Source organism: Salmo salar, chromosome 18 (genome assembly GCF_965601325.2).
Source record: "Salmo salar chromosome 18, fSalSal1, whole genome shotgun sequence".
NCBI lineage: Eukaryota > Metazoa > Chordata > Actinopteri > Salmoniformes > Salmonidae > Salmo > Salmo salar.
In genome coordinates, this window is record NC_138308.1 from 8,021,536 (window position 1) to 8,046,211 (window position 24,676).

General features: G+C 42.9%; 1 protein-coding gene across 4 annotated transcripts in view; it reads left to right on the plus strand.

The window, feature by feature from the left end:
- Positions 1–24,676, plus strand: part of LOC106576836 (protein FAM83H) — a 69,250-nt gene that overhangs the window by 35,998 nt on the left and 8,576 nt on the right. For 2 of the 4 annotated variants that reach the window (XM_014154286.3, XM_014154287.3), the window contains exons 4-6: positions 5,171–5,295; positions 7,792–12,052; positions 12,208–15,463. The exons of 1 other annotated variant lie outside the window; for it this stretch is intronic. In XM_014154286.3, coding sequence (XP_014009761.1) covers positions 5,171–5,295; positions 7,792–12,052; positions 12,208–12,219 — 4,398 coding nt within the window. In that variant the 3' untranslated portion in view covers positions 12,220–15,463. Of the gene's footprint in view, positions 1–5,170; positions 5,296–7,791; positions 12,053–12,207; positions 15,464–24,676 lie in introns of those variants that run through there. One more of the 4 variants, XM_014154289.3, reaches the window with a different exon arrangement.

A 24,676-nucleotide genomic window follows, 5' to 3' on the forward strand; every position in this document is an offset into this window, starting at 1 on the left:
CTTTCAACGTGGCACCGTCATAGGATGCCACCTTTCCAACAAGCCCCGGTCAACTCTAAGTGCTGTTATTGTGCAGTGGAAACGTCTAGGAGCAACAACGGCTGGTAGGCCACACAGAACGGGCCCTCTGAGTGCTGATACCGCCGTGTGCTGAAGCGCGTAGCTCGTAAAAATCGTCTGTCCTCGGTTACAACACTCACTCTCGAGTCCAAACTGCCTCTGGAAGCAACATCATCACATGAACTGTTCGTTGGGAGCATCATGCAATGGGTTTCCATGGCCGAGCAGCCGCACACAAGCCTAAGATCACCATGCACAATGCCAAGCGTTGGCTGGAGTGGTGTAAAGCTTGCCTCCATTGGACTCTGTGTTTGGTGGATGCCAGGAGAACACTATCTGCCTGAATGCATAGTGCCAACTGTAACGTTTGGTGGATGAGGAATAATGGTCTGGGGCTTTTTTTCATGGTTCGGGCTAGGCCCCTTAGTTCCAGTGAAGGGAAATCTTAACACTAAAGCGTACAATGACATTCTAGACGATTCTGTGCTTCCAACTTTGTGGCAGCAGTTTGGGGACGGCCCTTTCCTGTTTCAGCATGACAATGCCCCATGCACTAAGCAAGGTCCACACAGAAATGGTTTGTCAAGATTGGTGTGGAAGAACTTGACTGGCCTGCACAGAGCCCTGACCTCAACCCCATCGACCCCATTTGGGATGAATTGGAACGCCGACTGCGAACCAGGCCTAATTACCCAACATTAGTGCCCAATCTCACTCATGCTCTTGTGGCTTAATGGAAGCAAGTCCCCACAGCAATGTTCCAACATCTAGTGGAAAGCCTTCCCAGAAGAGTGGAGGTTGTTATAGCAGCAAAGGGGGGACCAACTCCATATTAATGTCCGTGATTTTGGTATGAGATGTTTGACGAGCAAGTGTCCACAAACTTTGTCATGTAATGTACAGTATGTGAATCATAGATATTTTACATTTTTGTCCTTGTATGTCTAATCGAAAATGGGCTAAATCCGACTCATGAAATGTCCTGCGCCCAAATTGTTTTACCTTTTCAGGCGCTGAAAATTATTGTGCTTCTTCACAAGATGGTGTCATATCTGAGCATATATTTGCACCACATTCAGTAGTAGCTATGCAAGGCACGGAAAGGCAAACATCCAACTTGCTATTTCCAAAGCACATCTCTGCTATTTCTGTTTAAAAATGCAGCATAGCAAATCCAGAGCTCCAATCACAACACGTGTTTTCTGGAAAGATGCAGACTTAAGTCTATCTTTGCAAAAATGTATTTTATTTAACAGAAAATCTAAGTTGCACACCCACAAAACCCCTGCCTGCCCTGTTTGTTATTATGGATGATGCAATGGTACAGAGTTGTTCATCAGCCGTGGTCCCTCACAGACCAGACCCAAGGTGGTGGTAGTGTTGGTCTGTGATCCACTCCAAACTGTCAATGCATAAATCATGAATTAAAATTGTGTCGATATTGCAAGAAAATATTGTCATTTCACATAACCATACATTTACATTTACATTTACATTTAAGTCATTTAGCAGACGCTCTTATCCAGAGCGACTTACAAAATGGTGCATTCACCTTATGATATCCAGTGGAACAACCACTTTACAATAGTGCATCTACATCTTTTAAGGGGGGGGGGGGGGGTTAGAAGGATTACTTTATCCTATCCTAGGTATTCCTTAAAGAGGTGGGGTTTCAGGTGTCTCCGGAAGGTGGTGATTGACTCCGCTGTCCTGGCGTCGTGAGGGAGCTTGTTCCACCATTGGGGTGCCAGAGCAGCGAACAGTTTTGACTGGGCTGAGCGCGAACTGTGCTTCCTCAGAGTTAGGGGGGCCAGCAGGCCAGTGGTGGATGAACGCAGTGCCCTTGTTTGGGTGTAGGGCCTGATCAGAGCCTGAAGGTATGGAGGTGCCGTTCCCTTCACAGCTCCGTAGGCAATCACCATGGTCTTGTAGCGGATGCGAGCTTCAACTGGAAGCCAGTGGAGAGAGCGGAGGAGCGGGGTGACGTGAGAGAACTTGGGAAGGTTGAACACCAGACGGGCTGCGGCGTTCTGGATGAGTTGTAGGGGTTTAATGGCACAGGCAGGGAGCCCAGCCAACAGCGAGTTGCAGTAATCCAGACGGGAGATGACAAGTGCCTGGATTAGGACCTGCGCCACTTCCTGTGTGAGGCAGGGTCGTACTCTGCGAATGTTGTAGAGCATGAACCTACAGGATCGGGTCACCGCCTTGATGTTAGTGGAGAACGACAGGGTGTTGTCCAGGATCACGCCAAGGTTCTTAGCACTCTGGGAGGAGGACACAAGGGAGTTGTCAACCGTGATGGCGAGATCATGGAAGGGGCAGTCCTTCCCCGGGAGGAAGAGCAGCTCCGTCTTGCCGAGGTTCAGCTTGAGCTGGTGATCCGTCATCCACACTGATATGTCTGCCAGACATGCAGAGATGCGATTCGCCGCCTGGTTATCAGAAGGGGGAAAGGAGAAGATTAATTGTGTGTCGTCTGCATAGCAATGATAGGAGAGACCATGTGAGGATATGACAGAGCCAAGTGACTTGGTGTATAGCGAGAATAGGAGAGGGCCTAGAACAGAGCCCTGGGGGACACCAGTGGTGAGAGCACATGGTGCGGAGACAGATTCTCGCCACGCCACCTGGTAGGAGCGACCTGTCAGGTAGGATGCAATCCAAGCGTGGGCCGCGCCGGAGATGCCCAACTCGGAGAGGGTGGAGAGGAGGATCTGATGGTTCACAGTATCAAAGGCAGCAGATAGGTCTAGAAGGATGAGAGCAGAGGAGAGAGAGTTAGCTTTAGCAGTGCGGAGAGCCTCCGTGACACAGAGAAGAGCAGTCTCAGTTGAATGCCCAGTCTTGAAACCTGACTGATTAGGATCAAGAAGGTCATTCTGAGAGAGATAGCAGGAGAGCTGGCCAAGGACGGCACGTTCAAGAGTTTTGGAGAGAAAAGAAAGAAGGGATACTGGTCTGTAGTTGTTGACATCGGAGGGATCGAGTGTAGGTTTTTTCAGAAGGGGTGCAACTCTCGCTCTCTTGAAGACGGAAGGGACATAGCCAGCGGTCAAGGATGAGTTGATGAGCGAGGTGAGGAAGGGGAGAAGGTCTTCGGAAATGGTCTGGAGAAGAGAGGAGGGGATAGGGTCAAGTGGGCAGGTTGTTGGGCGGCCGGCCGTCACAAGACGCGAGATTTCATCTGGAGAGAGAGGGGAGAAAGAGGTCAAAGCACAGGGTAGGGCAGTGTGAGCAGGACCAGCGGTGTCGTTTGACTTAGCAAACGAGGATCGGATATCGTCAACCTTCTTTTCAAAATGGTTGACGAAGTCATCCGCAGAGAGGGAGGAGGGGGGGGGGGGGAGGAGGATTCAGGAGGGAGGAGAAGGTAGCAAAGAGCTTCCTAGGGTTAGAGGCAGATGCTTGGAATTTAGAGTGGTAGAAAGTGGCTTTAGCAGCAGAGACAGAAGAGGAGAATGTAGAGAGGAGTGAGTGAAAGGATGCCAGGTCCGCAGGGAGGCGAGTTTTCCTCCATTTCCGCTCGGCTGCCCGGAGCCTTGTTCTGTGAGCTCGTAGTGAGTCGTCGAGCCACGGAGCAGGAGGGGAGGACCGAGCCGGCCTGGAGGATAGGGGACAGAGAAAATCAAAGGATGCAGAAAGGGAGGAGAGGAGGGTTGAGGAGGCAGAATCAGGAGATAGGTTGGAGAAGGTTTGAGCAGAGGGAAGAGATGATAGGATGGAAGAGGAGAGAGTAGCGGGAGAGAGAGAGCGAAGTTTGGGACGGCGCAATACCATCCGAGTAGGGGCAGAGTGAGAAGTGTTGGATGAGAGCAAGAGGGAAAAGGATACAAGGTAGTGGTCGGAGATTTGGAGGGGAGTTGCAATGAGATTAGTGGAAGAACAGCATCTAGTAAAGATGAGGTCAAGCGTATTGCCTGCCTTGTGAGTAGGGGGGGAAGGTGAGAGGGTGAGGTCAAAAGAGGAGAGGAGTGGAAAGAAGGAGGCAGAGAGGAATGAGTCAAAGGTAGACGTGGGGAGGTTAAAGTCACCCAGAACTGTGAGAGGTGAGCCATCCTCAGGAAAGGAACTTATCAAGGCGTCAAGCTCATTGATGAACTCTCCAAGGGAACCTGGAGGGCGATAAATGATAAGGATGTTAAGCTTGAAAGGGCTGGTAACTGTGACAGCATGGAATTCAAATGAGGAGATAGACAGATGGGTCAGGGGAGAAAGAGAGAATGTCCACTTGGGAGAGATGAGGATTCCAGTGCCACCACCCCGCTGGCTCGATGCTCTAGGGGTATGCGAGAACACGTGGGCAGACGAAGAGAGAGCAGTAGGAGTAGCAGTGTTATCTGTGGTAATCCATGTTTCCGTCAGCGCCAGTAAGTCTAGGGACTGGAGGGTAGCATAGGCTGAGATGAACTCAGCCTTGTTGGCTGCAGACCGGCAGTTCCAGAGGCTGCCGGAGACCTGGAACTCCACGTGGGTCGTGCGCGCTGGGACCACCAGGTTAGAGTGGCAGCGGCCACGCGGTGTGAAGCGTTTGTATGGCCTGTGCAGAGAGGAGAGAACAGGGATAGACAGACACATAGTCGACAAGCTACAGAAGTGTTGTTTCTTGTATTATTGTCTCCTGTGTCTTTAGAGAACTGTTTCACTTTGATATCCTTTTTCTTCTGTCCTGATTTTCTCTTTCTTTTCTTCTGTTAACTAGATATTCTTTGTTGTTCTTCGTTAGCTAGCTAGCTTCTTCCAAAAGAGTCCCTAGCAACATACCACAAGTTAACATTAGCTACTCTACCTGCTTCATTCATGATCAGATAACTAACTGGAACTAGCTTGCTAGCCAAGTTGCTAGTTAGTTAGATAACTAGCTATTTAGCGTATATTAACCAGTAATACAAAATACGCTTAAATGTTTTAAAACGTTAGCTGTCAACTTATTATACTGGTAGCCAGTATAATAAGCTAACGTTTTTGATTCTAATTACTAGGATAAATAAATAATATCTCAAATGAGTTACTTTAGCTTTAACTTCTTTGAGGTATTTCTGAACAGCTTCTCACTTATTTCATAGTTTCTTTGGAGAACATCTAATGAGAACATGTTTTTATCTTGCAGTTCATGCGTGTCAGAACTGTGTCAGGGGTCACCTATCACTGTCGCTCTGGGAAGACCTTCAAGGGTCAGATGATGGATCGCTTCTTGCTGACAGACTGCAGGGCAGTCCTGAGTGGAAACTATAGGTGAGGGTTCAATAATGAAGAATGGGATACGAAGTGTTTCAAATTTGTACAAATGTTGCATGATTTCTCAAACCTGACATTTAGTCATGTGGATCTGAAAATTACTACATTAAGTTGCTCTTACACCTGTGTAGTAACAAATACATAACATTAGTATTGATGTTTCTTTCATATATTTTTATTGGAGTTTATTTTTTTAAGTGCAAAACAAAACGTGCCACCTGGTGGCAGACAAGCCACACAGCATCCATAAACAACAAATTCATACAATAGGAGACAAAACAACACTGACAAACAATTGACAAAGAGCAATAATAGTGATACAGTTCGGGTCCTTTACGACACCAACCAGATTGTGCTCATGAGCTTCCGACCTGTACAGGCCGTCGGAGATGCACCCAGAAAAAAACAAATACAAAGAGTATTTCACCTGCTCCTACATACAGTACCAGTCGAAAGTTTGGACACACCTACTCATTCCAGGGTTTTTCTGTATTTTTACTATTTCCTACATTGTAGAATAATAGTGAAGACATCAAAACTATGAAATAACACATATGGAATCATATAGTAACCAAAAAACTGTTAACCTCTCTAGGGAAGGTGGGACGAAATCGTCCCACCTACGTAACAGCCAGTGGAATCCTGTGGCGCGTTATTCAAATACCTTAGAAATGCTATTACTTCAATTTCTCAAACATATGACTATTTTACACCATTTTAAAGACAAGACTCTCGTTAATCTAACCACACTGTCCGATTTCAAAAAGGCTTTACAACGAAAGCAAAACATTAGATTATGTCAGCAGAGTACCCAGCCAGAAATAATCAGACACCCATTTTTCAAGCTAGCATATAATGTCACATAAACCCAAACCACAGCTAAATGCAGCACTAACCTTTGATGATCTTCATCAGACGACAATCCTAGGACATTATGTTATACAATACATGCATGTTTTGTTCAGTCAAGTTCATATTTATATCAAAAACCAGCTTTTTACATTAGCATGTGACGTTCAGAACTAGCATACCCCCCGCAAACTTCCGGTGAATTTACTAAATTACTCACGATAAACGTTCACAAAAAACATAACAATTATTTTAAGAATTATAGATACAGAACTCCTTTATGCACTCGCTATGTCCGATTTAAAAATTTACTATAAGAAAAATGTTATTACCTTTGCTGTTCTTCGTCAGAATGCACTCCCAGGACTTCTACTTCAATAACAAATGTTGGTTTGGTTCAAAATAATCCATAGTTATGTTCAAATATCCTCTGTTTTGTTAGTGCGTTCAAGACACTATCCGAAGTGTAAAGAAGGGTGACGCGCCCGACGCGTTTCGTGACAAAAAAATTCTAAATATTCCATTACCGTACTTCGAAGCATGTCAACCGTTGTTTAAAATCAATTTTTATGCCATTTTTCTCGTAAAAAAGCGATAATATTCCGACCGGGAATCTCTGTTTTACATGGGGTCGCCTCGTGCACGCGCCTCAGTCTCATTGTCCTCTGATAGACCACTTACCAAAGGCGCTAATGTTTTTCAGCCAGGGGCTGCAAAGATGTCATTCAGCTTTTTCCCGGGTTCTGAGAGCCTATGGGAGCCGTAGGAAGTGTCACGTTACAGCAAAGATCCTAAGTTTTCAATAAAAAGAGTCAAGAAGCCCAAGGAATGGTCAGAGAGGGCACATCCTGTACAGAATCTTCTCAGGTTTTTGCCTGCCATATGAGTTCTGTTATACTCACAGACACCATTCAAACAGTTTTAGAAACTTTAGGGTGTTTTCTATCCAAAGCCAATAATTATATGCATATTCTAGTTTCTGGGCAGTGGGTAATAACCAGATTAAATCGGGTACGTTTTTTATCCGGCCGTGTAAATACTGCCCCCTAGCCCTAACAGGTTAAACAAAAAATATTTTATATTTGAAATTCTTCAAAGTAGCCACCCTATGCCTTGATGACAGCTTTGCACACTCTTGGCATTCTCTCAACCAGCTTCTCAACCAGCTTTTACAAGTCTTGAAGGAGTTCCCACATATGTTGAGCACTTGAGCACAAAAGCAGTTTTTCCTAAATGTGTTGTTCATTTCTATCCAACACGAATGGATCATGCTGTATATTGAGTAAAAATAATCCTGGATCTTTGAACATTCTTGAGTAAAACGCAATCTTCGGACATGTCCATAAACAGTGAAAATAAGACCTAATGCCTGTTAGGCATTTAGAGCAAATGGGGGAGATCTGTGGGCCGAACTTGCTCAGTGTGGGGGTTTAAATAGTGCCTATGTAAATACTGGAAACTGCCAATGAGGAAGATGGGTTCTCTGAGCCTATTACTGAAAAAAGTAGCATTTATGGAATTGATAGCTTTAATTGATTTGTTTTGTAATTGCATAGTAATGGAGTTGAGTTCCTTATTCCATTGTAATACATATATGTTGCTTAATTATGTGTAATGAAATTTAATGAATCTCTCTGCCCGCAGCTTCATGTGGTCTTTTGAGAAGCTTCACCGTTGCATGGCTCACCTCTTCCTTGGACAGCTTGTGACTACTTTTGATGAGGAGTTCCGGATCCTGTTTGCACAGTCCCAACCTTTGGTACCGGAAAATGTCCTTGTTCCAATGCCACACTACAGCAGTTTATCTGACAGCCAATACAGCAGTGATCGGACACTATTGTTCAGAGATCCCAGAAAGTTCCTCCCCATAGAGAGCTCTCGTCCTGTAGAATGGGCTAGACATTCCTCTGATGACCGCATGGATATGGTTCAGAAAATGATGCCTCCTGGAAGGTGTGAGCCCGTCCACAGTTCACTAGATCAGGGTCCACTAGATATGTACAGCAACAAGTACTCCTCCCAGCAATTTAAACTGGAGCAGCAGTCTTTTATGGCACAAGGTCACCCCATGATGCAGTCAAACACAATGGAGTTTGCTGGCACTAAAAGGCACAGTAATGCCAGACATTCCTCCTCTCAATTCATGCAGCACCAAGCCATTCACAGCTTTGAGGGGGATATGGCAACCCAGAACAGGAAGATACATAGGGAACAGCATCACTATCAGAGAACAGGGCTAGAACCAGGTTATAGCAGCTACGATCAATTCAGGGACCAAGGGTACCCTCTGATGGATCAGTATTCTGAGTCTGGGTACCCACATGGAATAGCGATAGAGCCACGAGACAACTATGACCCTGTACTGAATTATTTGTCATCTTCAAACCTTGCTGTGGAGCTGGGACATGGCTCAAACAAATTATCAAGTCCAAGAGAGGGTCCCTTTAGTCAGTCAAACCCCAAAAGACTGAGCACGGGCCAGCCTCATGCCTGTCAGACCTCCCCAACACAACAAAACCCATTTGAACAGAAATCATTTTTTGTCAGGTCTGGTTCAGACTGTAAAACACAGGATCCCAGTGCAAAGCAGGGGATGCGAGATTGGAGGATCAGCTCATACCTTAGTGCATATGATGATGCAGGAGAGGAAGACATTCCACAGCCTATGGGAAATGACCCCTTTCAAGAGCCCCTTAATCCATCTCAAGGCAAATTATTTGCTCCACTGGTATCAGATCCCAGGTTTAGTGCCAAAGAGTTACCCAAGATTCCAGGGCTCAGGTTAAACAAGCCCATCTGCCCAGAACACTCAAGAACACTAGACATTCTTGTTAGCTTGGAAACAGATGCCCGAACAACACTAACACCACCTTCGGAGTTGTCATCAACCACTGAAGGTGACAAATCAGAGGAGATGGATGTAAAAGAGCCCAAAAGAGAAGAGTCATTCCGTAGGAGGTTCAATCCTGCTATCCAAAGGACCTCTAGACTAAGATCCTCACTAATCTTCAGCTCACAACTAGAGCAGCATATCTCACAGGAACAGAAATGTAACTCTGGCCAAGACTGTGAGGAAACTGCCAATGAGGAAGATGACCAATCTAGATTATCCTTGACCGCTCAGGTTTTGGGAAAAAGAAGATCCATTACAAGAGATCCTTTTGAATGGAGACTTAAGTCAGCAATAGTTGATAATTCAACCATAGAGTCTTTGAAATCTGAGGACATCACTACTGATTCAGGTGATAAGGAATTGACAAAGTATCTTCCTGTGAGCACTGACAAGGTTTCTTCAATGGAACAGCCTAATCCTGCCCGTGAAGAACAAACCAAAACGGTACAATCTGCACATCCATCCAAACCTGCTCAAGTTGAGAAACCCAAAACCATACAATCAGCACACCAGGCATCTTCATTGAGCAATAAATCCTATATAGATATGAATGATCCAGACAGTAGGCTTTTTTTTTTTAAAGAGTTGGCTGCCAAACGAAAAGCTGCAAAGGCTGCGGAGTCTGAGAGCGGCGCTGAAAAAGCTCCTGTAAAACCAGTGACTCCATTTGACTTGAAAATTAAGGAACCAGTCACAAGGATAGAACCTAACCTTCCAATAGCCACACCAAATCCAGCAGATACTTCAACCAATAAGCCAGCTCCAGCAGATACTTCAACCAATAAGCCAGCTCCAGCAGATACTTCAACCAATAAGCCAGCTCCAGCAGATACTTCAACCAATAAGCCAGCTCCATCAACAGAGGCACCTCCTAATCCATCAGATACTTCCACCAAAAAGCCAACAACATCAACAGAAGCCCCACTTTATCCAGCAGATACTTCAATAAAAAAGACAGCTACATCAACAGAAGCATCATCAGAAACACTGGAGACTTCACCAGTGTTACAGGAGAACAAAACATCCATGGCAAAATGTGGCTCATTACTTGATGTCAAAGAACACCATTCTAAAAATAAAGAACAGCAAGACCTTCAACTTCCCAAAAGTGACTCCAAAACATTCCTCAGAGATAAATTATCTTGTGTCGATGGACTACTTAGAGTCTCTACTGATACTGAGAAGATTGAGCTGAAGAACAGTCGGAACCAAAGTGTGTCTAAAGTTAACCCTGGAGATACAAGTACATTTCTTAAGAGCACCGCAAAAGAGTGTACCTTTAACATCGCCCCAAAGGATTTCAGTGTATATAAACTATCTCCAAAGAAACCAAAGTCATTCAATCCTGCTTCAAATGAGCTAAACCCGTCTCTTCCACTCACACTAACAGAAGCTAGCTCATCTTCATATCCGACACCAAAAAGTTTAAGCTCAACTAGTCTCACTTCATCAAAAAATGCAGCAAAGGAGTTGAGCTCAGCCCTTACCCCCACCTTTAAGGAGCCCAGTTCATCTATCCCCATGTCAAAGCAGCCATTACCATCCTCTAAACCTATCACAGTAGAGTCCAACATACCTCTGAGCCCCACCCAATCTGAGCCAGGTGTGTCTCATAAACAGGACTTAACAGATTCCAAGGAATCTCTCAGCCCTACCACAATGCAATCTTGCTCATCCTCAATTCCTGCAACAGAATTTATCCCTCCGCCAAACCCTACCCAAACAGAATGTAGTTTCTTACCCAAGTCCACCTTAGTTGGGTCTATTTCACCAACACCAATGGAATCTAACACCTCTCCCAAGCCCTCCACCAAGGAGTCATTGTCTACAATTGCCACAACTGAGTTGAGGTCATCCTCTCCTAAGACCAAACCAATGAAATCCTATTCCTCCCCTTGTCCTGGCCAACATGAGTCGGTTTTGTCACTCAAACGTTCCAAAACAGCATGCAACTCCTCTCCAAAGCCCGCTACAGTGTCCAATGACTCTTACAACTCTTCACCTCCATCTTCAAAGCATGTCATGGAAGAAACCAACAAATCTCCCATCCTCACACCAACAAAATCTAGCTCTCCTCCCGAGCCTACCCCAACAGAATCTAGTGCTTCTACCAATCCAACACCAAGAGAACTCAACCCTCTTCCTAGCACCACCCCAACAGAACCAAGTGCATCTACTGGCCTTACCCTAACAGAATCAAGTGCATCTTCTAACACAACCCCAACAAAATCACACTCCTTCCTTACATGTGGGTCAGTTGTGTGTCCCAAGCCTGGCCAAACAAAGTCGAGAACTTATCCAAACCTCACCCTAAATGAATCTTGTTCCTCTCCTAATCATACCCTAACTGAACCTACCTCACCCTTCAACCCTGTCCTTGTGGAATTCGTCCCATCAAGCAACTCAAACCCAACTGAATCCACTGCCTCTCTTGACACTGCCCCAGCTCCACCCATCATTGTGCATAACAGTAAGGAGGACAAACCAAGTAAACTTAACAAGGAGCAAAAAGCGGGAAGTTCTACAGCTTCTAAAGGTGAGAAGATAGCAGGTGATCCTGAAACTAAGAGCAAAACTGCTCCTGGAGAATCTGCCTCCCATGGACTGCAGAGTCCTGATGAGACCAAAGAGAATAACAGCACTATGAAACCAGAGAGCACAATAGATCAAAGCAATCCCATATCACCCCCATTGAAGCAACCTAAAGTAAGCCAGTCCCACTACCATTCATCTACTGCCAATGTATTCTCAAGCAGCAACCTAAGAGATGACACAAAGCTCCTATTAGAGCAGATTTCTGCTAACAGCCAGAGCAGGACAGAACTCACTAAAGAATCTGCTGTCACTGATGATGCCAAACAGGATGAGGCTGACCGGGGTGTTAGTAGTAAGGAGGAAGCATCAGTCCGACGACAGATCGGAGGCCCGGCTAGAACTTCTCAGGAGAGGGAGAAGCTTCTTCAGAGAATCGATAGCATGCGAAAGGGGAGGAAAGTCTACAGCCGCTTTGAGGTAAAGTACCCTGCTGCATCAATAGGCCAGTAGCAATTTAACCAAATTAAAATTAAAGGTACCTATTGTAACCGAGGTACCTAATTGTTTTCAATCTCACCTGCTTGCCTTCATCTGAGCTCATGTTTTCTGCTTATTATTCTGTATTTTGTTAGATGGCGCCTTAACCAGGGATCGGAAGGATGAGTGAGTACGGAGAAAGACCATTGCACATTTTCCTCTAGAACTTGTCTTGTAACTATGTCCATTCCCCTAAAGTCTAAAACCACAGGTCAGAGAGGGATCACTAGCTAACCAACATAAATATTATTCTCAGGTTTCTATATTAGAGGGTTTCTCCGAATGGACTATATGCATGTAAAATATTAAGGATTTTGGGAACAAAAACTTGACTAAGTTTACCAACATGGATTACTGTGTAAATAAGCAGAGACTCTACAGTGTGGACAATGGACCACTGCTATCTACAAAGGGGAACTGAAAAATCCAATCTCATCAGCTAAATGCACAACTAAATGTGCAATATATTTGAAAATGATTGTGCTCCTAGACACACTGGACGCACTGGTATTGTTGACTGCAATGTAATATCTGTCACTCTCTGGGTTGTTTAATTATTATCTGTTTGAGGATCTGTTTTATATACTAACAATCATTTCCAAATAATACAATTAGAATCACCATAGAAAATGTATTAATCATAAACAGTACAAGAATAGCTTTCAAATAGTTGGACCACTTTTTTCATTTGGAATGCTTTATTAGAATTATTAAATCAGAATGACAGTGTGCTAGATAAACCAAATGTATGCATGAATAATCATGTGTATTTGCACAAAAAATGTATGTGTATATATACAGTATATATGTAATACTGTTATTTTAATGCCACAGGACATTATGTCCCTTTTTTTAAAGTGGCTATCTGTGATTGCTACATCCATTTTAGACTTTTAAATTAATTATACACTACCAGTCAAATGTTTTAGAAAACCTACTCAGGGTTTTTCTTTATTTTTACTATTTTCTACATTGCAGAATAATAGTGATGACATCAACACTATGAAATAACACATAAGGAATCATGTAGTAACAAAAAAAAGTGTTAAACAAATCAAAATATATTTGAGATTTGAGATTCTTCAAATAGCCACCCTTGCCTTGATGACAGCTTTGCACACGCTTGGCATTCTCTCAACCAGCTTCACCTGGAATGCTTTTACAACAGTCTTGAAGGAGTTTCCACATATGCTGAGCACTTGTTGGCTGCTTTTCCTTGTCTCAGTACGACTCATCACAAACCATCTCAATTTGGTTGAGGTCGGGGGATTGTGGAGGCCAGGTCATCTGATACAGCACTCCATCACTCTCCTTCTTGGTAAAATAGCCCTTACACAGCCTGGAGGTGTGTTGGGTCATTGTCCTGTTGAAAAACAAATGATAGTCCCACTAAGCCCAAACCAGATGGGATGGCTTATCACTGCAGAATGCTGTGGTAGCCATGCTGGTTAAGTGTGCCTTGAATTCTAAATAAATCACAGGCAGTGTCACCAGGAAAGCACCCCCACACCATAACACCTCCTCCTCCCTGCTTTACGGTGAGAAATACACATGCGGAGATCATCCGTTCACCCACACCGCGTCTCACAAAGACACAGCGGATGGAACCAAAAATCTCCAATTTGGACTCCAGACCAAAGGACAATTTTCCACCGGTCTAATGTCCATTGCTCGTGTTTCTTGGCCCAAACAAGTCTCTTCTTCTTATTGGTGACCTTTAGTAGTGGTTTCTTAGCAGCAATTCGACCATGAAGGCCTGATTCACGCATTCTCTTCTGAACAGTTGATGCTGAGATGTGTCTGTTACTTGAACTCTGTGAAGCATTTATTTGGGATGCAATTTCAGAGGCTGGTAACTCTAATGAACTTATCCTCTGCAGCAGAGGTAACTCTGGGTCTTCCATTCCTGTGGCGGTCTTCATAAGAGCCAGTTTCATCATAGCGCTTGATGGTTTTTGCGACTACAAAGTTCTTGAAATTTCCATATTGACTGACCTTCATGTCTTAAAGTAATGATGGACTGTTGTTTCTCTTTGTTATTTGAGCTATATGGACTTGGTATTTTACCAAATAGGGCTATCTTCTGTAAACCACGTCTACCTTGTCACAACACAACTGATTGGCTCAAACGCATTAAGAAGGAAAGAAATTCCACAAATTAACTTTTAAGAAGGCAAAGCTGTTAATTTAAATGAATTCCAGGTGACTACCTCATGAAGCTGGTTGAGAGAATGCCAAGAGTGTGCAAAGCTGTCATCAAGGCAAAGGGTGGCTATTTAACACTTTTTTGCTTACTACATAATTCCATATGTGTTATTTAATAGTTTTGATGTCTTCACTATTATTCTAAATGTAGAAATAGTAAAAATAAAGAAAAACCATTGAATGAGTAGATGTTTGAAAACTTTTGACCAGTAGTGTATATACCCGTTGATTCTTGAAGAATATGACTTGTAAAATGTCCCATCAGCTTAGTTCATCTGTCATACCCCATCAGAACTCAAAATATAAGCTTGTTTTACTCAATTGTTTGTAAATTATGCAATTGTAAAAAATAAAATAAATACTTTATAGCCTCAAAAGATGGTTATAACTATAGTTTTGATATCATGGATGGTCAGTTCTTCCATCCATAGCTCTCTGAATTTGAGACTGTTACACTTCTCAAGCCCCATCCCTCAGTTGTGTACCAAATAACAGTGGCAGGGGGTGGTGGCTTTGTTGTTGTTAAAACCGCACATTGCCCCTTTAACCATTGGACAACAGCATGGTATGCTGTTTTTGAGTTATATCACTTGGTTATCGTCATATCCATTGACCCCCTCTATGTCTCAGTGGGAAAGCATTCAATATGGTTTATCATTTATGGATTGGTGTGTAATGCTTTCAATGCCAAAGTCTGAAAATGTAATGAAAATGTAATTTCTAACCTGCTCAGTCCACCGCCTACAGTATGTAAACTGTATTTTGAACTTTTATATTATATGCGATTCCTTACTGGTTGAACTAGTTTTAAAGCTCCGAAGGCTCTGTTTTTACCAGTATTTGCATGAATTATTATTTGAATTAATTTGCTCAACTGTGTTGGATGTCACTGGTGTCAAGCTCTGTGCTCTGCAAGCTAGTTTCTAAGATGGCTTTTATAGTGCAAGTATATGTTTCAAATAGTTGGACCTGCCTGGCTTCGTAAGGCAGAATCCCTCATAGAAAGCAGTACCTAGCAGTCACTTATGACTGATCTGCTGATACACAGTCAGCTGTTGTGTAGTCCCTGGGTTACCCTGTCTATTATGATTACTGTAGAAATGTACTAAGCTACGTAAAGTATAAAAATGAACACCATTTGCTTGATAGTGTGGTCTGTTTGATTTTTTGGGGGGGGAAACTTTTAGATTCTTTTAAATGTTTCATAAAAAAGACTGGAATATTGTGCAAGCCCCTTTGTTCGACACCCTTGTCACTGAGAAGATTGTCACCTTTGTCACCAAGAACATCACAAGCAGTTTGTATTAGTGTGTATAAGTTCAGCAATGTTATTTGAACACACCCAGCAGCTACATTTTCTATCACAAAGGTTAGCACAAATGTTGCAACAATGGTTGATAACAATTTTGGTTTAATTATACCCAGTGCTTGATTTAGACTAAAATAGATGCCGGTACTCATTTTGGGTTCCGGCAGTGTTGTGTTCAAGACCACCTAAAGATTGATTCAAGACCAAGACCGAGACCAGAAAAATGCATGTCCAATTCCAAGACCATGATTGTAATTGTGTCAAATCGCCCCCATAATAAGAGTTCAAATGTCCAGTATTTCTGTGTTCATATTTCAGGACAACATATGGATTCTTTAGACATTCTGAATGGTGAAGAAATAGCAACTTTACAAAGGATCACAAACACAAACAGGTCTATAATAGATAAAAATACAAATGTTACAACTTCCCCCGGTCTCACCTTACTAATAGTGAGCATGCAACTTTCAAACAATTTCCCCCACCCTTCCCTACCAGCGAATCAAGGAAATTCTAACTAGCACGACAAAGTTTGAGGATATTTTTCAACTAATGTAAAGGACAGTAATGTTATGAGTAAAGTAGGAAGCTCAGTTCTCAATAGGCGAAAATATGTTAATGTGACATGAAAGGAGTGTGGATATTTGGACTGGCGAAGCGGTTAAATGCGTTGCCTAAATGGGAGCTGCTAAATATAAAAACATTTACTAAATCAAATCACGTTATTGGTCACATACACATATTTAGCAGATGTAATTTCAGGTGTAGCGAAATGCTTTTGTTTCTAGCTCTAACAGTGCGGTAATATCTAGAGTGTCATAGTGTAACAACACTTAAAGCCTTTTAAAATGAGTCCTTTTTGTCTAGCCACAGCAGTCAACTATCTAGCTAGGTAGCTGTTTGTCTTTCTAGCACATTCACTCATTTGTTTGTAAACAATTAACAAGCTAGTTACCTACAGTTTGTTCTTGTCAAACTGTCAACAGAGCAGCTAACAGGCAACAAGATATGCCTAATAACAGTATAAAAACAAAAACATTTTGGCGCAAATAGATCATATTTTACCATTCAGAAAAGTTGCATGGCTAGGAATCAGATTTGTATCTGATTTCAAACCACCTAAGAAGGTGGTTTCAAATCAAAGTTTATTTGTCACGTGCGCCGAATACAACGGGTGTAGACCTTACAGTGAACTGCTTACTTACAGGCTCTAACCAACAGTGAAAAAAGGTATAAGGTGAACAATAGTTAAGTAAAGAAATAAAAACAACAGTAAAAAGACAGTGAAAAATAACAGTAGCGAGGCTATACACAGAAGCAAGGCTTTAACAGTAGCGAGGCTACATACAGACACCGGTTAGTCAGGCTGATTTGAGGTGGTATGTACATGTAGATATGGTTAAAGTGACTATGCATATATAATAAACAGAGAGTAGCAGTAGCGTAAAAGAGAGGTTGGCGTGTGGCGGGACACAATGCAGATAGCCCGGTTAGCCAATGTGCGGGGGCACTGGTTGGTCGGGCTAGTTGAGGTAGTATGTACATGAATGTATATGTGAAGGTTTGAAATGTGTGTTGAATTATCTGATTCCATGTGATTTTGGGCTGTTTAGACTGCAGGAAAAGTAACAGATTGTAATGGGATATGTATGAAAATTGGATTTGAGTCACTTTAAACTGCCAGTGTGAACAAGGCTATAGTCATCAAATCAGAACAATGAGTCCATGTGTGGCTCAGTTGGTAGAGCATGGTGTTTGCAACGCCAGGGTTGTGGGTTTGATTCCCACGAGGGACCAGTACTGGGAAAAAATGTATGAAATGTATGCATTCACTACTGTAAGTCGCTCTGGATGAGAGCGTCTGCTAAATGACTAAAATGTAAATGTAAATGTAATATCTAACTGTAAATGTTAAATGTAACTGTGTGTGTGTGTGTGTGTGTGTGTGTGTGTGTGTGTGTGTGTGTGTGTGTGTGTGTGTGTGTGTGTGTGTGTGGTGTGTGTGTGTGTGTGTGTGTGTGTGTGTGTGTGTGTGTGTGTGTGTGTGTGTGTGTGTGTGTGTGTGTGTGTGTGTGTGTGTGTGTGTGTGTGTGTGTGTGTGTAATTTTTTTTATTTAACTAGGCAAGTCAGTTAAGTACAAATTCTTATTTACAATGTCGGCCTACCAAAACGCAAAAGGCCTCCTGCAGGGACGGGGGCCTGGGATTAAAATAAATAAATAAACACAATATAAATATAGGACAAAACACACATCACAGCAAGAGAGACAACACAGCACTACATGAATAGAGACCTAATACAACAACATAGCAAGGCAGCAACACATGATAACACAGCATGGTAGCAACACAACATTATTGGGCACAGACAACAGCACAAAGGGCAAGAAGGTAGAGACAACAATACATCATGCAAAGCAGCCACTACTGTCAGTAAGAGTGTCCATGATTGAGTCTTTGAATGAAGAGATTGAGATAAAACTGTCCAGTTTGAGTGTTTGTTGCAGCTCGTTCCAGTCGCTAGCTGCAGCGAACTGACAAGAGGAGCGACCCAGGGATGTGTGTACTTTCGGGACCGTTAACAGAATGTGACTGTCAGAACGTGGAGGATGAGGAGAATGTATGTGGAGGATGAGGGCTGCAGTAAATATCTCAGATAGGGGGGAGTGAGGCCTAAGAGGTGGTTCTTGCGACGGGTATAGAGAGATTACCAGTTTACAGAGGAGTATATAGTGCAGTGATTTGTCCTATAAGGAGCATTGGTGGCAAATCTGATGGCCGAATGGTAAAGCACATCTAGCCGCTCGAGAGTACCCTTACCTGCCGATCTATAAATTATGTCTCCATAATCTAGCATGGGTAGGATGGTCATCTGAATCAGGGTTAGTTTGGCAGCTGGGGGGAAAGAGGAGCGATTACGATAGAGGAAACCAAGTCTACATTTAATTTTAGCCTGCAGCTTTGATATGTGCTGAGAGAAGGACAGTGCACCGTCTAGCCATACTCCCAAGTACTTGTATGGGGTGACTACCTCAAGCTCTAAACCCTCAGAGGTAGCAATAACACTTGGGGAAGAGGGGCATTCTTCTTACCAAACCACATGACCTTTGTTTTGGAGGTGTTCAGAACAAGGTTAAGGTTAGAGAAAGCTTGTTGGACACTAAGAAAGCATTGTTGTAGAGCATTTAACACAAAATCCAGGGAGGGGCCAGCTGAGTATAAGACTGTAACATCTGCATATAAATGGATGAGAGAGCTGCATACTGCCTGAGCTATGTTGTTGATGTAAATTGAGAAGAGCATGGGGCCTAGGATCGAGCCTTGGGGTACTCCCTTGGTGACAGGCAGTGGCTGAGACAGCAGATTTTCTGACTTTATACACTGCACTCTTTGAGAGAAGTAGTTAGCAAACCAGGCCAAAGACGCCTCAGAGACATCAATATTCCTTAGCCGGCCCACAAGAATGGAATGTTCTACCGTATCAAAAGCTTTGGCCAAGTCAATAAAAATAGCAGCACAATATTGCTTAGAATCAAGGGCAATGGTGACATCATTGAGGACCTTTAAGGTTGCAGTGACACATCCATAACCTGAGCGGAAACCAGATTGCATATCCGAGAGAATACTATAGACATCAAGAAAGCCAGTCAGTTGATTATTGACAAGTTTTTCCAACACTTTTGATAAACAGGGCAAAACAGGCCTATAAATAAAGGACGAACTGTGGCTGCCTTCCAAGCAATGGGAACCTCCCCAGAAAGGAGAGACAGGTTAAAAAGGTTGGAGATAGGCTTGGCGACGATAAGGGCAGCAACCTTAAAGAAGAAAGGGTCTAAACCATCTGACCCAGATGTTTTTTTGGAGTCAAGTTTAAGGAGCTCCTTTATCACCTCGGACTCAGTGACTGCCTGCAGGGAGCAACTTTGTAGCGGGGCAGGGGAAAAAGAGGGAGAAGCATGGGGGATAGTCGCATTAGAAGGGGTAGGAGATGAGGAAATGTTGGATGGGCAAGGAGGCATGGCTGAGTCAAATAGGAATCCTGACTTAATGAAGTGGTGATTAAAGTGCTCAACCATGTGCTTCTTGTCAGTAACAACCACATAATCAGCATTAAGGGACATGGGTAGCTGTGAGGAGGAGGGTTTATTCTCCAGGTCCGTTTTCCAGAACTTCTTGGGGTTAGACCCACAGAGAGAGAACTGCTCCAGAAAGTAACTAACTTTGGCCTTCCAGATAGCCTGAGTGGACTTATTTCTCATTTGCCTGAACAATAGCCAGTCAGCCTGAGTATGCGTGTGCCGAGCATTTCGCCAAATGCAATTCTTGAGGTGGAGTAACTCTGCAAGATCACAGTCGAACCAGGGGCTGAACCTGTTTTTAATTCTCATTTTCTTTATGGGGGCGTGTTTGTTAACAATACCACTAAAAATATTTTTAAAAAACAAGGTCCAAGCGTCTTCGACAGAGGGGATCAAGCTTATTCAATACCATTCTACAGAGGCCAGTTCATGAAGGAAGGCTTGCTCATTAAAGTTTTTTAGCAAGCGTCTATGACAAATCAGGACAGGTCGTTTCACTGAGCAGCCATTACGAACACAGGCTGTAAAACAGTGATTACTAAGGTAATTACAGAAAACACCAGACTGATATCTAACAAGATTATTTGTGAGGATAACATCGAGAGAAGTAGCCTTTTCTGGGTGATTGGAGTCATGAGATTGGTAATAATCTGAGAAAGATTTAGGGAGTCCCATTGCTTTAGGACTTGGTCAGGTGGTTTTAAGCATGTCCCAGTTTCGGTCACCTAGCAGGACAAATTCAGACTTAATGAAAGGGGCCAGAAGAGAGCTTAGGGCAGGTAGGGTACAGGCCGGTGCTGATGGAGGACGATAGCACCCAGCAACAGTCAACAAAGAGCTATTTGAAAGTTTAATGCTTAAAACCAGCAAATGAAATTGTTTGGGGACAGACTTGGTGGAGACAACCGAAGCACTGAAGATGATCCTTGGTAAAGATTGCCTCTTCCCCACCTTTGGAAGATCTGTCTTGCTGATAAAGGTTATAACCAGAAAGGTTAACATCAGTATTCAAAACACTCTTCCTTAACCACGTCTCAGTAATGACCAACACATCTGGATTGGAGCTGTGAACCCACACTTTCAATTGATCCAAAATCTATAAAATAGCCTCTAACACTCTACTCAACAAGCTGGATGCAGTCTATCACAGTGCCATCCGTTTTGTCACCAAAGCCCCATATACTACCCACCATTGCGACCTGTACGCTCTCGTTGGATGGCCCTCGCTTCATACTCGTCGCCAAACCCACTGGCTACAGGTTATCTACAAGTCTCTGCTAGGTAAAGCCCCGCCTTATCTCAGCTCACTGGTCACCATAGCAGCACCCACTCGTAGCACGCGCTCCAGCAGGTATATCTCACTGGTCACCCCCAAAGCCAATTCCTCCTTTGGTCGTCTTTCCATTTTTGCTACCAAACTTATTATAGTGCCAAAATGAAACATTTGTTCACAACAAATATTGTTCTTAGTGCTATTTAACATTGTATATTAAAGGAATGAGTGGTTTTGGGTGGATGTTTCCTTTAACTATTCTGAATATGTGCCTAAACTTAACCCCTTAACTTAGAAATTTGGAGAAATGGAATGATACAGAGCAGCAAGAGCAACATAAACACTTCTAAATTTGACATTTGGGGAATGTGGATGAGCGTCTAATTCTGCAATGAGACTGTGAGAGCTTGTTGGCTTTTGAGCTAAGTGGTGCAAGAACTCAAGCACTACTACATTTGAGGAGGCGGTACTCAGCTCTGGTGAGCTCATGCCTAAGTCAAGCACTGATAATACCGTAGATAAACTAAATAGGATATACATGACTTCCTAAAACAGTAAGGCAAATGTAATAAAGCATGGCCAGTTGGATAACCATGTACTTTTTACATTATGTAAAGGAAGAGGAGGAAAATGTTTACTTGTAGGATTGGGCTCTTGCACACCATGAGGTCAAAGTAGGAGTAGTACGTGGCTCTTCACTTGGACTGAGGAATGTTCCATTCATAAAGGAGACAGGATCAATGGTTCAGTTTGGCTAAATTTCTGCTCCAAACTTCAGTTCAGTTGTTGGCTAAAATGCACAATCTTTTTCAGGACTTGCAGGGGAATGAGCACAAATGTATTTAGCCAATCAGAGGGCAAGATGGTGTTACTAATTTAAGCAATAAGCCCCGAGGAAGTGTGGTATATGGCCAATATACCATGGCTAAGGGCTGTTCTTCGACACGACGCAACGCTGAGTGCCTGGATACAGCTCTTTGACGTGGTATATTGGCCATATACTACAAACCCCCAAGGTGCCTTATTGCTATTATAAACTGGTTACCAATGTAATTAGAGCAGTAAAAATACATGTTTTGTCATACCCATGGTATACCAATCAGCATTCAGGGCTCGAACCACACAGTTTATAATACTACTTATTCTTGTGCTCTCAGATCTATCTCCACAACTGCATATGGGTGTCCACCCTTCAATGTAAAACTAATTTCACAGAACTATAACTTGGTTTTCCTGTTAAAATCTCTTCCTGAAGACCAGTGTTTACTGAAGTGTTTACTTCAGAAATGGCAGAGGAGCTGCAAAAGTTTGTACCTGGACTAGTGTCATACAAACAACTAAAGCTCATAAAACGTGTGCGTTAGGAAAGTTATCTACAGTGACCTCAAAGTATTCACACCCCTTGACTTTTTCCACATTTTGTTGTGTTACATCCTGAATTTAAAATGGATTAAATGTAGATGTTGTGTCACACACAATACCCCATATTGTCAAAGTGGAATTATGTTTTTAGGAATTTTTACAAATTAAAATGTCATTTTTTTGTTCAACCCAAACAAATTCACATAGAAATGTGAGTTATTGATCTGTCGTTCTCATTGAAAACCAGTAAGAAGCTGTAGATCTGTTCTATGTGTGCTATGTCAAAGCTTCCGATCCTTAAGTTTTTTGTTTTACTTTCCGTTTTGTACACCAGCTTCAAACAGCTGAAAATACAATATTTTGGGTTATGGAAAATATATTTCACAGCGGTTTAGATGGTACACTATACTTCCTAATTTTGTCACAAACTGAAAATAGGCAAACTATTCCAATTTTAGCAACAAGGAAATGGAGGAGCGATTTCTGCATAGTGCTTCTTCAATTAAAAATTAATATCTGAAATGTCTTGAGTCAATAAGTATTAAACCTCTTTGTTATGGCAAGCCTAAATAAGCTCAGGAGTAAAAATTTGCTTAACAAGTCACTCTGTGTGCAATAATAGTCTTTAACATGTTTTTTGATTGACTACCTCATATCTGTATAACACACATAGAATTATTTGTAAGATTTATCAGTCATGCGGATTCAACCACAAGGTTTTCCAATGCCTTGCAAAAACATTGAATATCACTTTGAACATGGTGAAGTTATTAATTACACTTTGGATGGTGTATCACCGACAACGACGAGACAACCAATAGGGAGGAGGTCAGAGACCTGACCGTGTGGTGCAAGGACAACAACCTCTCTCTCAACGTGATCAAGACAAAGGAGATGATTGTGGACTAAAGGAAAAGGAGGACCGAGCACACCCCCATTCTCATCGACGGGGCTGTAGTGGAGCAGGTTAAGAGCTTCAAGTTCCTTGGCGTCCACATGACCAACAAACTAACATGGTCCAAGCACACCAAGACAGTCGTGAAGAGGGCACGACAAAGCCTATTCCCCCTCTGGAGACTGAAAAGATTTGCCATGGGTCCTCAGATCCTCAAAAGGTTATACAGCTGCACCATCGAGAGCATCCTGACGGGTTGTATCACTGCCTGAATGGCAACTGCTCGGCCTCCGACCGCAAGGCACTACAGAGGGTAGTGCGTACGGCCCAGTACATCACTGGGGCCAAGCTTCCTGCCATCCAGGACCTCTATACCTGGCAGTGTCAGAGGAAGGCCCTAAAAATTGTCAAAGACTCCAGCCACCCTAGTCATAGACTGTTCTCTCTGCTACCGCACGACAAGCGGTACCGGAGCGCCAAGTCTAGGTCCAAGAGGCTTCTAAACAGCTTCTACCCCCAAGCCATAAGACTCCTGAACATCTAATCAAATGGCTACCCAGACTATTTGCATCCCCCCCCCCCCCACCCACCCCTTCTACGCTGCTGCTACTCTCTGTTATTATCTATGCACAGTCACTTTAATAACTCTACCTACATGTATATATTACCTCAATTACCTCGACTAACCGGTCCCCCCACTCACATTGACTCTGTAACGGTACCCCCTGTATATAGCCTCGCTATTGCTATTTTACCGCTGCTCTTTAATTATTTGTTACTTTTATTTCTTACTTTTTTTTGTATTTTCTTAACTGCATTGATGGTTAAGGGCTTGTAAGTAAGCATTTCACTGTAAGGTCTACACCTGTTGTATTAGGCGCATGTGACAAATAACATTTGATTTGCTCAATACACCAAGTCACTACAAAGATATAGGCATCCTTCCTAAATCAGTTGCTGGACAGGAAGGAAACTGCTCAGGGATTTCATCCTGAGGCCAATGGTGACTTTTAAACAGTTACAGATTTTAATAGCTGTGATATGAGAAAACTGAGGATGGATCGAAAACATTGTAGTTACTCCACAATACTAACCTAAATGACAGAGTGAAAAGAAGGAACCTTGTACAGAATAAAAATATTCCACAACATGCATCCTGTTTCCAATAAGGCACTAAAGTAAAACTGCCAAAATGTGGCAAAGAAATTAACTTTATGTCCAGAATATCCAACATAAGACATCACTGAGTACCACTCTTCATATTTTCAAGCATGGTGGTGGCTGCATCATGTTATGGGTATGCTTGTCATCAATAAGGACTAGGGAGTTTTTGCTCTGACATGCACTGTCAACTGTGGGACCCTGTATAGACAGGTGTGCGCCTTTCCAAATAATGTCCATTCAATTTACCACAGGTTGACTCCAATCAAGTTGTAGAAAC